Source organism: Dendrobates tinctorius, unplaced genomic scaffold, assembly GCF_039654945.1.
Source record: "Dendrobates tinctorius isolate UK_male_01 unplaced genomic scaffold, ASM3965494v1 ptg000250l, whole genome shotgun sequence".
NCBI lineage: Eukaryota > Metazoa > Chordata > Amphibia > Anura > Dendrobatidae > Dendrobates > Dendrobates tinctorius.
This window is the reverse complement of record NW_027361917.1, coordinates 2,168,160-2,186,563: the sequence shown is the minus strand read 5'-3', so window position 1 is coordinate 2,186,563 and position 18,404 is coordinate 2,168,160. Positions and strand designations below refer to the sequence as shown.

General features: G+C 44.3%; 1 protein-coding gene across 1 annotated transcript in view; it reads left to right on the top strand.

Moving 5' to 3' along the window:
* Positions 1 to 5,929: 5,929 nt before the first annotated feature.
* Positions 5,930 to 18,404, top strand: part of LOC141063600 (uncharacterized) — a 57,632-nt gene continuing 45,157 nt past the window's right edge. Inside the window, exon 1 of the mRNA XM_073557729.1 lies at positions 5,930 to 6,258. Coding sequence (XP_073413830.1) covers positions 5,930 to 6,258 — 329 coding nt within the window. The remainder of the gene's footprint in view (positions 6,259 to 18,404) is intronic.

The window sequence follows — 18,404 nt, the reverse complement described above, 5'->3', positions numbered from 1 at the left end:
CAGATGTTTGAATGAGGCCTAAGTCTGTTCACCTATTGATACATCCATTACTGTCAATGGAAATGTTAATCAACCAGTGTTTACTGGCAATGATACTACAATAAAATGCTATTTCCTTGTCCAGACATACTAACTAGTTTCATGACAAGTTGGCTGAAAAAATGTTCTTCTTTTGTGATGCTGCTCAAGTTGCAATATGACATTGGCAGTAAACTGGAAGTTCTACCTGCTTGCCTTGTTCTGTCATGTATGCATATAACATTCATATGGCCCAATAATATACCAGTCCAATAATAGTTTCTGCACAATTGTAACTTACTAGCATAATTTCACAATATAAAATATCACAATAGTTTAACAAACATATGAGAATGTCACGTTTTACATAATAAGCTGCATAACAACATAGCACTTAAAATATTCTCAGGGAAAGAAAAGGAATAAAAAAATAAATAGGAATTATTTTTGGTATTCAACCTGTCCTATTTACATTCAAGGATAGGTTTCTATCAGTGCAACAGGATGGTGGACATGTTCATTTACAATAATGATTACCCCTAGACTAAGTTAAAGTCAGTTACTAATTTAAGACAAATATGAATTTAGTTGATTTTTTTATTTTCTTCATATTTTCTTCTATATCAGAACACTTTTACGAACATTGTTTTGATAGCTTTTATTTTATTTTTTTATATGTTATAGCTAAAGTTGAACATTTATGGAATGAGCTATTATCAGAAATTAAATGATTGTTTGATCAGATTTTTAAGAATGTTTAATGATTATTTTTAATTTTACTGGTTACCATCTTTATTAAAAAAAATCTTGAAATCTTGCTGATAACTAACATTCTTGGCCCCTGATCTCATAAATAAACACTTGTTCACTTTTCCTCTCATTGTTATCACAGGCAAGATTACAATGAAACACTATACACAGCTCTGGCAAAAATTAATAGACCACCACATCGAAACCCTGTCATGGGCAGTCCATTCTCCAGACCTGAACCCCATTGAAAACCTCTGGAATGTAATCAAGAGGATGATGGATAGTCACAAGCCATCAAACAAAGAACTGCTTAAATTTTTGCACCAGGAGCAGTGTGAAAGACTGGTGGCAAGCATGCCAAGACGCATGAAAGCTGTTTTTAAAAATCATGGTTATTCCACAAAATATTGATTTTTGAACTCTTCCTGAGTTTAAGCATTAGTATTGTTGTTTCTAAATGATTATGAACTTTTTTCTTTGCATTATTTGAGGTCTGAAAGCACTGTTTTTTTAAATTTTGAATTATTGAGTTTAAGAGAATGCCCGGCTCAAAATCTCTATAGTTTCTAATTTATTCCATAGATGTTTGATGGGGTTGAGGTCAGCCTTTTTATGGACCAGTCAAGTTTTTCCCATCAAACTCATCTACTGTAGCTAATGCTTTTATGGACCTTGCTACGTGCACTAGGTCAGTCATGGCAAACAGAAAATGGCCTTCTCCCAACTGTTTCCACAAGATTGGACTCTACAGCTGTAATAAATTGTCTTTGTTTGCTGAAGCATTGAGATTTCCTTAATCAGAGGTAAGGTCTGAGTAATAAACCCATTGCATTACCTTCTTCTGCCAAACTTTACAGTTGGCACAGTGTAGTCAGGCAGGTAACAGTCTCCTTGTTTTTGCCAAACCTAGTGTTACACACCTTCCTGGGTATTCCAGTCCATGCTTCCTTCCTTTGGGTTTGATGCCCTCTGTTATGTCCATGTTGGGTTTTGTAGGCTGCCTGGCATGGATCAGTGACATCACCTACCTAGTTTTATTTAAGACTGAAAAACATTTATACCTCTGTCTTTAGATTGTGTTTTAGGGCTCTTGTTTGTTTTTTTCCACCTCCTGTGCACACCGTGCTAACCTTGATTTTTCTTGTTGATTTCATTGAATCTGTCTTTTCCTCCCAAAAAACTCCTGAGTGTACTATGTCCTCACTGCCCACATGCCTTTCTCCAACTATATCAATGGCCGGGAGCGTGTACCCATCCAGATCTGGGGCTTAGTGGGTCCATAAGGTGAAGATTTGTCCATCACGTTTCGAAATTGAGATTCATTACTCCACAGAACTCAGAGTATCTACTGCTTCAGAGTCCAGTGGTGGTGAGCTTTACACCACTTCAGCCAAAACTTGGCATTGTGCTTTTGTGCTTGGTGATGTAAGGTTTGCATGCAGCTGCTTGGCCTTTGAAACCCATGCCATAAAACTCCCGGCGCATAGTTTTTGTGTTGATGCTAATGCAAGAGGAGACATAGTTTCTGCAGTTACTGAGTGAGCAGACAGTTGCTATACTCCTCAGCACTTGGTGACCACGCTCTGCAATTTAGGTGGTCACCACTTCGTAGCTGACTTTTTGTGGTTCTTACACACTTCCACTTCTCCATAACACCACTCAGTAGAGCACTAAAGATCTAAAAGGGAAGAATTTTCATGAACTGACTGGTGACACAGTGACAGGACCACGCAAGTAGGGAGCTCTTTAGGCTAAGTGCAGACGTACTTTTTAGCCCTGCAGATTTTTCAGCGCAGAATTGAAGAAATCCGCAGGTCAAATGACCTGCATTTTTCCTGCGGATTTCTTCCTTTTTTCTTGCGGTTTTCTTGCGGCTTTTGTGCGGTTTTCCTCTGCGGATTTCCCCCTGCGGATTTGGAGAATGGAGCAGGTGGAAAACCGCACAAAAGAAGTGACATGCTGCATATTTTGAACCACAAGAAAACCACGCGGAAAAATCCGCAGCGTCTGCACAGCGTTTTTTTTTTTCCAATTGACTAACATGCTACTGTACATCACAATGCGGATATGCAACGTTTCTGTGCGGTAAAATCCACTGCGGATCCGCTGGAAATCTGCATCGTGTGCACATGGCCTTAGAATGAGCCATTATTTCACATTATTTATAAAAGCAGACGCATGGCGAGTGCCTGAAATTTATATACCTGCGGCAATGTAACTGAAAGAAACATCTAAATTTGTTGATTATTGGTATGTAACAATATTTTTATCCATTCAGTGTATAAATGTACAATGACCAAAGCTTAATTCTTTGCCCTTCCTGTATAGCGACCTCTGCATAGATCACTGAGCACGCTCACAACAATCTCACATAAAAGCCAATGATTCATAAATAGCCTACAGGTCTACAGGTGGCTTCTGAAAAGCAGATCTCTGAATGCTGCTAAACATATGTCAGCTATGTTAGCTGCTCTTATAATCCTGTGCAGAAAAAAAGCAAAAAAAATTTACACTTCATTAAGGATTCACTCCCACTAACTTTATTGTCCAGTAATTGTCTTTTTATTTGTGCATGTAATATAGTGTGGGGTATTAATATAAAGTGTATACTCGTGTATAAGCCAAGTTTTTCAGCACATTTTTTTGTGCTGAAAAACCCCCCCCCTTGGCTTATACATGAGTCAATTGTCCCAGAAAGCCGTCGGGGGGGGGGGGGGGGGAGGGAGCGGTGGAGCAGCTGGTCACAGAGGCAGGAGCTGGTGGCTGTGGCTAAAGCCTGTGCCACTGCTGTAATAGCGCACAGTGCCAGCCGCAGCCGCCGGCTTCCAGCACACATCCTACTCACCTTCCTGCGCGACCTTGCTGGCACAGCATCTCGTTGGTCCTAACACCCTCGCTGGCACAGCATCTCGTTGGTCCTAGCACCCTCGCTGACACTGCATCTGGTTCGTTCCAGCGCCAGCAGCTCTTCCAGCTGAGCAATCATGTGGCACCACTCTTTAAGGTAATGAATATGCACGCCACTCCACTCCCATAGATGGGGAGTGCATATTTATTACCTTAATGAGCGGGGCCAGGTGATTGCTTGGCCGGAAGATATGCTGGCGCCGGAACGAGATGCAGTGCCAGCGAGGGCGCGCAGGCAGGATGTTTTTTTTAACAGGAATGATGCATACAAGGATAGGGAATAAATAGTTATACATACAAGACTAGGGGATAAGGAGCCTTGCGTGGCGCCCCTGAGGCTCAGTCGCCACAGAGGTTCTGCACCTTCTCCTAAGGTGTAGTGCCCCACCACCTTGGTAAGTTGGGAACTCCTTTCCATACTCCAACACCTGCACCCCACACATGGGATAGTTCAGCAGGACCAGATTGTGGCTTCATGCTTAGAGGGTAGCAGAGCACCTTTCGTGGTTCCTGGCTTCGTAACACAAGATGTGCTGGGAGGTGGGTGGAGTTGAGATATATAAAAGGTTGGGAAGGATTAGAATTACCGATCAGTCAGGAGGTCAGTCTGAGAGGAGGCCACTCGGAAGTAGTGGGGATCCCTGGAGGAAGGGATGGAGGAAGGAGTGCTGCAGCTGCCTCAGTGACCTGAGCCAGCTGGCACGGGAAAGGAACAGAAGGAGAAAGACTTAGAACTGCAACCTAAGCTTCCATAAGAGAGAGAAGGAACAGCGCGGTACGAAGGAGTAGGAGAACAGAGAGGAGTTGTGGGTTGGAAGAGGAACCCTGCCTATAGGTTCTCAGCGCAAGGCCGGGGCCCGGTCCCCGAGGTTGTATGGACACTTATGGTTCTGCAGCAGACACCGGTGGAGTAATTGGCTGTAAATGCACTACTCCCATCTAAAACTTGGGGCACAACAGCAACTGAATAGAGAACCAGGACTCTGGAGAAAGGAGTCCCCGAGAGAGGCTACAGCTGTCTCTCATACAAGTAGAGTTGTTAGGAACATCTGACAGGAGGAACTTCAGAGTACCACGGTACTGGAGCTCTTCACACTAAAAGGCGCAATAGAGGAGTCGTTCAGGGAAGGTACATGTTGGCGGAGTGTTGGAGTCTCCTCTCCAACACTCCTCTCCAACAGCTGGACTTGCCCGGGAGGTTGATTGAGTCTCTGCCCCGGAGGACACGGCACGGAGGCAGGCACCAGTGTGTACCACGAACTGTGAGTAAAGCTTTGGAACTACCAGCCCTGGTGTCTTCCATTCAATTGTGCGCCAACACTGCCAGCACCACTACATCTGGGTACCAACTTTCCTCACACCGCCTGCGCCTATACACTGCCCTGGGGTTACAGCTTCACCTGTGGGGAGCTACACCATCTATGCTGCAACACACCATCAGCCCCAGAGGATCTGCACGCAGCGTTGGCTTAACATCTTGCTTGCCAAACACCACAGGTGGCATCACAAACTATTCCATTCCACTTAAACTACATTGACTACAAACCACCATTGATTTGGGCGCCCAGGGCCACGGACCGGGTCACCGCCACTGTGACATATCCCACTGACACCAGCTCGGTACCGAGTACCCCACAGCCCTGGGACCGGGCGACCGGGGGGGCCATGCATACCAGGACAGTGATGGGGAAGCCATACATACAGTGACAGGGACGGGGGAACCATGCTTACAGGGATAGAGGATAAGAAGCTATGCATACAATGACAGGGACGGGGGAGCCATGAATACAAGGACAGGGACCGGTAAGCCATGCATACCAGGACAGGGACGGGGGAGCCATGCACACAAGGACAGGGACCGGTGAGCCATGCATACAAGGACAGGGACAGGGGAGCTATGCATACCAGGACAGTGATGGGGGAGCCATGCATACAAGGATAGGGGATAAGGAGCCATGCATACCAGGACAGTAACGGGGGGAGTCATGCATACCAGGACAGGGATGAGGGAACAATGCATACCCAGCTTATACTTGAGTCAATAAGCTTACCCAGTTTTTCGTGGCAAAATTAGGTGCCTCGGCTTATAAACGGGTCGGCTTATACTCGAGTATACTAGGGGCTGCTGATAAGTCTTTGGCTTTGTAATCTTTTTTTGTTTCTATGGTACCGAATGCTACATCTCATGAAAGCCTTACGTGTCTAATATATGTTTTCAAAATTTTGTGTTTTTTAGCTTATGGCAGCAAACAAAATGGTGGAGTCTAATGCAATATTCACAACAAATGAGAGCAGAGGAGTGATAAAATTCTTGTGTCTGCAAGGAAAGTCCGTGAAGGATATTCATGGTGATATGTCGCAGACATTGGTTGATCAATGCCCTTCATATTCTACAGTTAAGAACTGGGTTGACAAATTTAAAATGGACCACTTCAGCACCAACGATAACGAACGTCTTGGTCGACCGAGAGTGGTGGTTGTTCCGGAGATCGTCGATGCTGTGCACAACCTCATACTCGAGAATCAGCGAATTTCATCTAAAGCAATAGCAGACATCATGGGGATTTCCCGTGAGTGTGTTTTGTAATTATCCATGAACATTTGGACATGAAGACGCGATCTGCAAAGTGGGTCCCCAAATGTTTGACAACAGATCAGAAAAGCGAGTGAAAATTTCCCGGTCCATTTGTCAGCATTTCCAGACTGATTAGAACTTCTTGGATCGACTGGAATTAAAAAATAAATCATTTTTTTAGTCATCATGGTGACATCCAATTGCATATGAGAGCAGTGGCGTAACTAAAGTCCGATGGGCCCCGATGCAGGACTTGGACCTGGACCCCACCCCCCGCATGTTGGTCAGATGTATGGGCCCTTGTGGCATGCTAAATCCTATAAGGATAAACAAGTTGCACCTCTTCCCCCATTATGTAGTAATGTTCACAATCTTAGGCTCCTCCCTGGCATATATGTCCCTCATCCTGACTCCATCCTGGTATATACAGTTGTGCTCAAAAGTTTACATACCCGGCAGAATTTTTTCTTTCTTGGCCTTTTTTCAGAGAATATGAATGACAACATCAAACCTTTTTCTCCTCTCATGGTTAGTAGTTGGGTGAAGCCATTTATTGTCAAACTGCTGTGTTTTCTCTTTCTAAATCATAATGACAACCCAAAACATCCAATGACCCTGATCAAAAGTTACACACCCCATTTCTTAATACTGTGTATTGCCACCTCTAACATCAATGACAGCTTGAAGTCTTTTGTGGAAGTTGTGGATGAGATTCTTTATTTTCTCAGATGGTAAAGCTGCCCACTCTACTTGGAAAAAAACCTACAGTTTCTTTAAATTCCTGGACTGTCCAGCATGAACTGCATTTATCCTGTGCCCATCTTGGTATATATCCCTCATGGTGGTATATATGTTGTAACGACGGGGACTCGCTGGTCTTCCCAGCGCCGCTCTGCTTACCAGGTGTTTTTTCCTCATATCTGGCTGTCCCTCTGAGGCTGTTTCATACAGCACTGATGCATCTGAATGTGGGTTCCATCTAGCCTTAGGCGGGGGCGAGGCTGGTCTCTGCAGGAATTTAACCCTGCTGTGTCCTGCAGAGATTAGCTTTACCGTGTCTATATCAGGCAGCTCCACCTACCACTCCCTGCCACTATGCTCCTGAGTGTGGCTTACCAAATTAAGAGAAGGCTCCAGCATGCATTTTAAGAACAAGCAAAGAAGGTGGAGGCAATTTGATACTCTGTGCAGTGTTGTATTGGGCGACTTTGATTCCCAGAATTCATATTTGGTTATTTCTTTGATGCATACAACCTTCCTAAACATTGCTACAGACCAACCTTACCTACAGTCGTCAATTTCAGCAATAAAATCCCCTGCCACAATACAAAAGTGTCATAATTTTGATGTTTTTATGCCAGTCCAGGCCAGCTCTGTCAAGGTGGGCAGAGATTGACTGAGATGGGGTGTAACAAAGCTCGTCCAGAAAATTCATAATATGTTTTGCAGTTTTAGTAGCATAAATCATGCAAGAAATGTACCCCATTCCTTAGCTGGAGTAACATTTCTGTTGGAGGCCCATGCCAATTGTAAGATGCACTAAATTCATTAAGAATCTCTTAGGGAACTAGGTGCATCTAATTCCAGCAGTGCCTTTATGAAAACTGCAGCTACGCCAAAGTGACCATGGGCCTCTTGGCTGCTTCTATAATTAGTGCTCTCTTTACTTGGGATGACAGTTTTGGTGGATGGTGGATGACCATGTCTTGGTAGATTTACAGTTCTTCCTTACTCCTTCCATTTTTGGATGATGGACTGAACAGTGCTCTGTGAGAGGTTCAGAGGTTGTGCTATTTTTTATAACCTAACCCTGTTTCACTTTTCTACCCAACTTTATCCCTGACCTGTCTGGTGTATTCTTTGGCATTATTCTGTTTGACCCCTTAAGTTATCAAACAAACCTCCGAGGCCTCCACAGAACAGCTGAAGTTATACAGAAAATAAATTACACACAGGTGGATTTTATTTCGGGGTTTCAGACAATTGGGGGCTGAGTACAAATGCACATTACAATTTTCATACTTACATTTTTTAAAATAATTAGATAACCATGTATTATTTCTTTTACACTTCACAAACACTTGATACTGTGTGCTGGTATATCACACAAAATTCCAACAAAATACATTTCAGTTTGTGGGTATAATATGAAAAAAATTTGTAAACGTTCATGGAATACAAACACTTTTTCAAGGCACTATACAGTATACAGTTGTGGCCAAAAGTATTGACACCCCTGCAATTTTGTCAGATAATACTCAGTTTCTTCCTGAAAATAATTGCAATCACAAATTCTTTGGTATTATTATCTTCATTTAATTTGTCTTAAATGAAAAAACACAAAAGAGAATGAAGCAAAAAGCAAAACAGTGATCATTTCACACAAAACTCCAAAAATGGGCCAGACAAAAGTATTGGCACCCTCAGCCTAATACTTGGTTGCACAACCTTTAGCCAAAATAACTGCGACCAACCGCTTCCGGTAACCATCAATGAGTTTCTTACAATGCTCTGCTGGAATTTTAGACCATTCTTCTTTGACAAACTGCTCCAGGTCCCTGATATTAGAAGGTTGCCTTCTCCAAACTGCCATTTTTAGATCTCTCCACAGGTGTTCTATGGGATTCAGGTCTGGACTCATTGCTGGCCACCTTAGAAGTCTCCAGTGCTTTCTCTCAAACCATTTTCTAGTGCTTTTTGAAGTGTGTTTTGGGTCATTGTCCTGCTGGAAGACCCATGACCTCTGAGGGAGACCCAGCTTTCTCACACTGGGCCCTACATTATGCTGCAAAATTTGTTGGTAGTCTTCAGACTTCATAATGCCATGCACATGGTCAAGCAGTCCAGTGCCAGAGGCAGCAAAGCAACCCCAAAACATCAGGGAACCCCTGCCATGTTTGACTGTAGAGACTGTGTTTTTTTCTTTGAATGCCTCTTTTTTTCTCCTGTAAACTCTATGTTGATGCCTTTGCCCAAAAAAGCTCTACTTTTGTCTCATCTGACCAGAGAACATTCTTCCAAAACGTTTTAGGCTTTTTCAGGTAAGTTTTGACAAACTCCAGCCTGGCTTTTTTATGTCTCGGGGTAAGAAGTGGGGTCTTCTTGGGTCTCCTACCATACAGTCCCTTTTCATTCAGATGCCGACAGATAGTACGGGTTGACACTGTTGCACCCTCGGACTGCAGGGCAGCTTGAACTTGTTTGGATGTTAGTCGAGGTTCTTTATCCAACATCCGCACAATCTTGCGTTGAAATCTCTTGTCAATTTTTCTTTTCTGTCAAATTCTAGGGAGATTAGCCACAGTGCCATGGGCTTTAAACTTCTTGATGACACTGCGCACGGTAGACACAGGAACATTCAGGTCTTTGGAGATGGACTTGTAGCCTTGAGATTGCTCATGCTTCCTCACAATTTGGTTTCTCAAGTCCTCAGACAGTTCTTTGGGCTTCTTTCTTTTCTCCATGCTCAATGTGGTACACACAAGGACACAGGACAGAGGTTGAGTCAACTTTAATCCATGTCAACTGGCTGCAAGTGTGATTTAGTTATTGCCAACACCTGTTAGGTGCCACAGGTAAGTTACAGGTGCTGTTAATTACACAAATTAGAGAAGCATCACATGATTTTTCGAACAGTGCCAATACTTTTGTCCACCCTCTTTTTTATGTTTGGTGTGGAATTATATCCAATTTGGCTTTAGGACAATTCTTTTTGTGTTTTTTCATTTAAGACAAATTAAATGAAGATAATAATACCAAAGAATTTGTGATTGCAATAATTTTCAGGAAGAAACTGAGTATTATCTGACAAAATTGCAGGGGTATCAATACTTTTGGCCACAACTGTATATATATTGTGAGACAGTGACTGGCGTTATTGTGCATGGCCGGTATGTGTTGCAGAGCCGGAGGTCCTCTGTGCTGTAATCCTGGAATGTTGCACTGGGACCTGTAGTTCCACGAGCCTTGCTTACTTTGTATGGGCTGGGCTTGCAGGTTAGCCAGCGAGCTGGGCGGGTCTGGCTAACCAGCTACTTCCCATCAATGGGTGTGTCTCATGGGATATTGTTATGATTGAGTCACCGTAGGAGGCAAAAATAGAAATGCTAGCTAAGTCCAGAAAACCAGAGAAGTTGGCAGCTATCGGATTGCAGACCCCTGAACCTATCAACACAACTAGCAGTAGCCGTGGAGGGCTCCTACGATGCCCTAGGCCCCTCGATCACAGCCGGAGGACTACATAGCCTAAAGACAGAAAGGGAAATCTAAACTGCCCCAGAGCAGACCCCAAAGCAAAAGGCAGCCCCCCACATATAATGACGGTGAAGCAAGAAGAAAGAACAAAACACAGACAGAAAGATAGACTGAGCAAAGATGGGGCCCACGCTAGCTTAGATAGGAAAGGACAGGAAGGCTGCTGTCTGCAATCCGTGAAAAACCCTATGAAAATAAGAGCCAACCAACTGACAGTAAAAAAGGCCCTGAAGACGCTAGGCTTCAAAAAAGCTATGTCAGTACTCAGGAATATTCTGAAGACAGAGCTACAGGCAAAAGGAGATTCAGCTCACCCCAGCAGGGAATGGCAGAATCCAGAAAAGCAAGGAAAACAAAACACTAATGCAAAAAGGCAAAGCAGAAATCTTAGCTTTAGATGAGCAGGAATCAGACTGGTTTCCTAGAAGTCCACAGAGAAATCACCCGCAGGCCAGAAGGGCGTCAGCAGCCTTATATCCAGTCATTAACTCCACTCAGCCAGTCATCATCATCAGCCCCAGGTGTTTGACAATCAGGCTCACTACCTTTCTTCACCAGAAGAGGGAGTTCCTCGGGCCTCAGTAGTGAAGGGGAAAATGAATTCACAACAGTACCTCCCCCTTGAGGAGGGGTCACCGAACCCTCAACCACGCCACCAGGGCGATCAGGGTGAGCCCGATGAAAGGCACGCACCAATCTTTTGGCATGAATATCAGAGGCAGAGACCCAGGAATTATCCTCCTGACCATAACCCTTCCACTTAACCAAATACTGGAGTCTCCGTCTAGCCAGACGGGAATCCAGTACTTTCTCTACCTCATATTCCATGTTACCTTCAACCAATACCGGGTCTGGAGGTGCAACCCCCGGAACAACAGGTTCAACAAACCTCTTCAACAAAGATTTATGGAACACATTATGGATTTTAAATGTGACAGGAAGAGCCAAACGAAAAGAGACCGGATTAATAATCTCCAAAATCTTGTAAGGTCCAATAAATCTAGGCTTAAACTTAGGAGAAGCCACCTTCATAGCAATATTTTTTGATGATAACCACACCATATCACCAACCTTAAATTGGGGACCAATGGTCCTATGTCGGTTGGAAAACCGCTGGGCCTTTTCCTGGGAGAGAGATAACTTATCCACCACTTGGTCCCAGATCTGGTGCATTCTCTCCACCACAGTGTCAACCCCTGGGCAGGCAGAGGGCTCCACCTGCCCTGAAGAAAATCGAGGATGAAACCCAAAGTTACAAAAAAAAGGAGACATCAAAGTGGCAGAACTAGCTCTATTATTTAAAGCAAATTTGGCCAAGGGCAAAAATGAAACCCAATCATCCTGATCAGCAGAAATAAAACATCACAAATATGACTCCAAGGTCTGGTTTGTTCTCTCTGTCTGCCCATTGGTCTGAGGGTGAAAAGCAGAGGAGAAGGACAACTGAATTCCCAGCTTGGAACAGAAAGTTCTCCAAAATCTAGACACAAACTGGACTCCTCTGTCAGATACAATGTTCTCAGGAATCCCGTGCAAGCGAACCACCTGTTGTAAAAACAGGGGCACCAATTCAGAGGAAGACGGCAACTTAGGGAGTGGTACAAGATGAACCATCTTAGAGAACCTATCACAAATCACCCAAATAACAGTCATCCTTTGAGAGACAGGCATATCAGAGATGAAATCCATTGAAATATGGGTCCATGGCCTCTTGGGGACAGGCAAAGGCATCAACAACCCACTAGAGCGAGAACACGATTTAGACCGGGAGCACGTCCCACAGGACTGCACAAAATTCCTGACATCACAAGACAAGGAGGGCCACCAAAAAGACCGACTCACCAGATCTCTAGTACCAAAAATACCTGGATGACCAGCCAAAGCAGAGCAATAAACTTCAGACATCACTCTCTTCTTCCACTGGTCAGGAACATACAACTTTCCACTGGGACAACGCTCAGGTTTGTCCTCCTGGAACTCTTCCAGAGCACGTCTCAAATCGGGCGAGATGGCAGAAAGAACTACCCCTTCGCCTAAGATGGTAGCAGGCTTGGTCACCACAGGAGAATCAGCAAAGAGGCTCCTAGAGAGGGCGTCAGCCTTGACATTCTTAGTTCCAGGAAGAAAGGAAACCACAAAATCAAAACGTGTAAAAAACAAGGCCCACTTAGCCTGTCTAGGGTTCAAGCGCTTAGCCGACTCTAGGTAAATCAAATTCTTGTGGTCAGTGAGGACCATGACTTGATGCTTAGCTCCCTCCAACCAATGTCTCCACTCCTCAAATGCCCATTTCATGGCTAACAGTTCCCGATTCCCCACATCATAGTTACGTTCAGATGGAGAGAACTTTCGGGAAAAGAAAGCACAGGGATTCATTTTAGATGTTACAGGATCCTTTTGGGACAAAACAGCTCCTGCACCAATCTCAGAAGCATCCACCTCTACCTGGAACGGAAGTGAGACATCAGGTTGCCGCAAAACCGGGGCGGAGGTGAATCTTCGCTTCAGCTCCTAAAAGGAAGAAACAGCCTCCGGAGACCAATTTAACACATCAGCACCCTTCTTAGTCAAATCAGTCAATGGCTTGGCAATACTAGAAAATTTTGCAATAAATTTCCGATAAAAATTAGCAAAACCCAAAAACTTCTGGAAGGCCTTCAAAGAAGTGGGCTGAACCCAATCGTAAATGGCCTGTACCTTGGCCGGGTCCATTTCAATAGTTGACGGGGACAAAATTAATCCCAAAAAAGAAATCCTCTGTACTCCAAAAAGGCATTTAGATCCTTTGACATACAGGGAATTCTCCCTCAAGATCCGGAACACAGTCCGAATATGTTCCACATGAGAATCCCAATCCTTGGAGAAGATCAAAATATCATCCAGATAGATAATCAAAAATTTATCGACAAAATCTCAGAAAATATCGTTCATGAAGCACTGGAAGACAGAAGGGGCATTAGTGAGCCCAAAAGGCATCACCAGGTACTCAAAATGTCCCTCCGGAGTATTAAACGCCATCTTCCATTCATCCCCATGCTTAATGCGAATAAGATTATACGCCCCCCTAAGGTCAAGCTTGGTAAACCAGCAAGCACCTTTAACTCTGGAGAATAGATCAGAAATCAGGGGTAACGGATACTGATATTTAACAGTAATTTTGTTGAGAGCACGATAATCAATACAAGGTCTTAATGATCCATCCTTTTTGGCTACAAAAAAAAACCCGGCACCTAAGGGTGATGAGGATGGTCTAATATGACCCTTCTCCAACGCCTCCTTAATATAGGATCGCATAGCCTCGTGCTCGGGTACAGATAAATTGAAGAGCCGACCCTTGGGAAATTTACACCCCGGGCTCAGTTCAATAGCACAGTCATAACTCCTATGAGGAGGCAGAGACGCAGACTCATTCTCACTAAATACATCATAAAAGTCCGCCAAATAATCAGGAACATCATGCGACTGAGGAGAGGTGGAAAACACCGGAGCCTCACTAAAGGCACACCGACAACCCCAACTCACCACAGACACAGATTTCCAATCCAAAACTGGATTATGAATTTGTAACCAGGGAAACCCCATAACAATAGTATCATGCAGATTATGTAACACCAAAAACCTGCAATTTTCTTGATGGTCTGGGGTGACCCGCATTACCACCTGGGTCCAAAACTGAGGTTTATTTTTAGCCAAAGGAGTAGCATCAATCCCCCTCAAAGGGATAGGCGTCTGCAGAGGTGTCATCGGAAATCCACAACGTTTAGCAAAATCCAAGTCCATTAGGTTTAGAGCTGCTCCCGAATCCACAAAAGCCTTGGCGGAAAATGTGGACAGGGAGCAGATCAGAGTAATAGCCAGAAGAAACTTAGGTTGAACACCACCAACAGAAAATGTGTGTGCAAAGCGTTTCTCGCGTTTAGGACAGACAGAAATAATATGCGAGGCATCTCCACAGAAAAAACACAACTTATTACGCCTTCTGAACTCCTGACGCTGCTCTCTGGAAAAAACTCTATCACATTGCATAGGTTCAGACATCTGTTCAACAGGTGGCAACACCTCTCGTGCAGCTCTGCGTTCGCGTAAACGCCGATCAACCTGAATGGCTAAAGACATAGAATCGTCAAGACCAGAGGGAACAGGAAATCCCACCATAGTATCTTTTATGGCTTCTGACAACCCCTTCCGAAAGATAGCAGCCAAGGCATTATCATTCCAGGTAGTAAGTACTGCCCACTTTCGGAATTTTTGACAGTACAATTCTGCAGAATCACGACCCTGGTTCAATGCCAGCAGGGTCTTTTCAGCCTGATCAATGGCATTAGGTTCGTCATACTACAACCCCAAGGCCTGAAAAAATGCGTTCACATTAGTCAGAATAGGATCATCTGGTTTCAAAGAAAACGCCCAATCCCAATTATTTTTGAAATTCAAAAATTTAGACCGATCCCCAAAAAATACATCAGGTGTAGGAATCTTTGGTTCAGCAGCATATGAATGAGCAAGGTAGGCGGAAATTCCCCGCACTTCCGCAGCGAGCTCCTCCACACGATCAGACAATTGCTTTATCTCCATTGAGAGAAAAAAAAATTCCCCCTACGGCCTCAGAGATATAGAGGAAAAAATATGCACACTTTATTTTTTTTAGTTTTTATTTTTTTTATACAATTCTTTCCTGCTATTGAGTACCCTAGAATCTGCGGTATGGCGGGTGATTCTGTTATGATTGAGTCACCGTAGGAGGCAAAAAATAGAAATGCTAGCTAAGTCCAGAAAACCAGAGAAGTTGGCAGCTATCGGATTGCAGACCCCTGAACCTATCAACACAACTAGCAGTAGCCGTGGAGGGCTCCTACGATGCCCTAGGCCCCTCGATCACAGCCGGAGGACTACATAGCCTAAAGACAGAAAGGGAAATCTAAACTGCCCCAGAGCAGACCCCAAAGCAAAAGGCAGCCCCCCACATATAATGACGGTGAAGCAAGAAGAAAGAACAAAACACAGACAGAAAGATAGACTGAGCAAAGATGGGGCCCACGCTAGCTTAGATAGGAAAGGACAGGAAGGCTGCTGTCTGCAATCTGTGAAAAACCCTATGAAAATAAGAGCCAACCAACTGACAGTAAAAAAGGCCCTGAAGACGCTAGGCTTCAAAAAAGCTATGTCAGTACTCAGGAATATTCTGAAGACAGAGCAACAGGCAAAAGGAGATTCAGCTCACCCCAGCAGGGAATGGCAGAATCCAGAAAAGCAAGGAAAACAAAACACTAATGCAAAAAGGCAAAGCAGAAATCTTAGCTTTAGATGAGCAGGAATCAGACTGGTTTCCTAGAAGTCCACAGAGAAATCACCCGCAGGCCAGAAGGGCGTCGGCAGCCTTATATCCAGTCATTAACTCCACTCAGCCAGTCATCATCATCAGCCACAGGTGTTTGACAATCAGGCTCACTACCTTTCTTCACCAGAAGAGGGAGTTCCTCGGGCCTCAGTAGTGAAGGGGAAAATGAACTCACAACAGGATATAATGAGACTGTTGTTTGGTCACATGGTCTAAGTGTTGGAAGGTCCTGGAAGAGGACAGGTTTGTTGGATAGCACATAAAGGAGGACATGTGCCTGGAAAGTCCATGACAGCTATCAAAGTTGGGGAAACTACCGTCCTTCAGAGGGTCTGGACCTGACGGGTTGGAGCTTGTCGTGCAAGTCAGTGTATGGCTTAGTGATCCCAGTAAAGCAGTTCCCCTGGAAGCCAGGATTGTCAAGAAGTCAGCATGTGGAGCAGAGCTCCTGGAAGGCTCTGTTGATGTAATGAAATGGACTATACTTTATGCGGTTTATGCTTTGTAAATAAACCAGACTGTTTAAGTGGAAAACCATTCCTATGTGGCTTAATCCCACTGCCAAATGAGTGTTCCTCAACACATTCAATGAGCGCTATCTCACTATATATATATATATATACAGTGGGGCAAAAAATTATTTAGTCAGTCAGCAATAGTGCAAGTTCCACCACTTAAAAAGATGAGAGGCGTCTGTAATTTACATCATAGGTAGACCTCAACTATGGGAGACAAACTGAGAAAAAAAAATCCAGAAAATCACATTGTCTGTTTTTTTTTCATTTTATTTGCATATTATGGTGGAAAATAAGTATTTGGTCAGAAACAAAATTTCATATCAATACTTTGTGATTTATCCTTTGTTGGCAATGACAGAGGTCAAACGTTTTCTGTAAGTCTTCACAAGGTTGCCACACACTGTTGTTGGTATGTTGGCCCATTCCTCCATGCAGATCTCCTCTAGAGCAGTGATGTTTTTGGCTTTTCGCTTGGCAACACGGACTTTCAACTCCCTCCAAAGGTTTTCTATAGGGTTGAGATCTGGAGACTGGCTAGGCCACTCCAGGACCTTGAAATGCTTCTTACGAAGCCACTCCTTCGTTGCCCTGGCGGTGTGCTTTGGATCATTGTCATGTTGAAAGACCCAGCCACGTTTCATCTTCAATGCCCTTGCTGATGGAAGGAGGTTTGCACTCAAAATCTCACGATACATGGCCCCATTCATTCTTTCATGTACCCGGATCAGTCGTCCTGGCCCCTTTGCAGTGAAACAGCCCCAAAGCATGATGTTTCCACCACCATGCTTTACAGTTGGTATGGTGTTTGATGGATGCAACTCAGTATTCTTTTTCCTCCAAACACGACAAGTTGTGTTTCTACCAAACAGTTTCAGTTTGGTTTCATCAGACCATAGGACATTCTCCCAAAACTCCTCTGGATCATCCAAATGCTCTCTAGCAAACTTCGGACGGGCCCGGACATGTACAGGCTTAAGCAGTGGGACACGTCTGGCACTGCAGGATCTGAGTCCATGGTGGTGTAGTGTGTTACTTATGGTAGGCCTTGTTACATTGGTCCCAGCTCTCTGCAGTTCATTCACTAGGTCCCCCCCACGTGGTTCTGGGATTTTTGTTCACCGTTCTTGTGATCATTCTGACCCCAATAAAGGGTCGTATAGCAGGGCATTGCCACCATATATGGTATAGCGTGCCTCTCTCCATTGCACAGCGCCAGCATGTATCATCCAATGTCGGGAAGATGGACTTCAATCTAACGGGGGACAGATACCACCTAGTCAGTATCTTATAATTTTTCTCTTGAGCGCCCCCGGCCGGAGACATTTTATGTGTATAAAGAAAAGCTTTGTCAAGGTCCTCCTTCGAGAACTTGCAACCCATCTCCTCCTCCCATGCGCGGATGTAACTTGGAACCCCTTCCGATTCCCCTGAGTGAAGTTCCTTATATAAAAAGGAAATCAAATGTAAGGGAGGGTCCTGCATTTGTAAGAGAGCTTCCAACCGCGTCATGGGAGAGCGAGAAGCACGGTCAACCAAACGTCCCCGTATAAACGATCTCAACTGGTTATATTCCAACCAGGAGAGTGACCTACTAGGGAACTTTTCCCATAAGGCATCCCATGTCGGAAAATTTCCGTCTACTAGTATCTGTCCCAGTCGTAAGTCAGAACTCCTATGCCAACCTAAAAATTGGTCTCTGTGACACCCTGGGGGAAAGTCCGGATTACCAATTATCGGTGACAGTGGGTTCAAATTACTGATCAGTTTCTTTTTATGTTTAACACGATTCCAGACCTGTAGAACTTCTCGAGTCAAGAAACCTGTTGGTCCCTTATAGTCATTTGCAACCTGTTCAGTACGTCTGATCCACGGGAGATGACACAATGGGACGCCGAAAGATGCCTGTTCCAATTGAACCCATTGTTTAGAATGATGACCGAACTGCCAGTCAAACAGACGTGCAAGTAGGGAAGCTCTGTGATAGAGTTCCAGGTCAGGGAGGCCCGCTCCACCTCTGGGTTTCGGGGCGGTTAGAATAGAATAT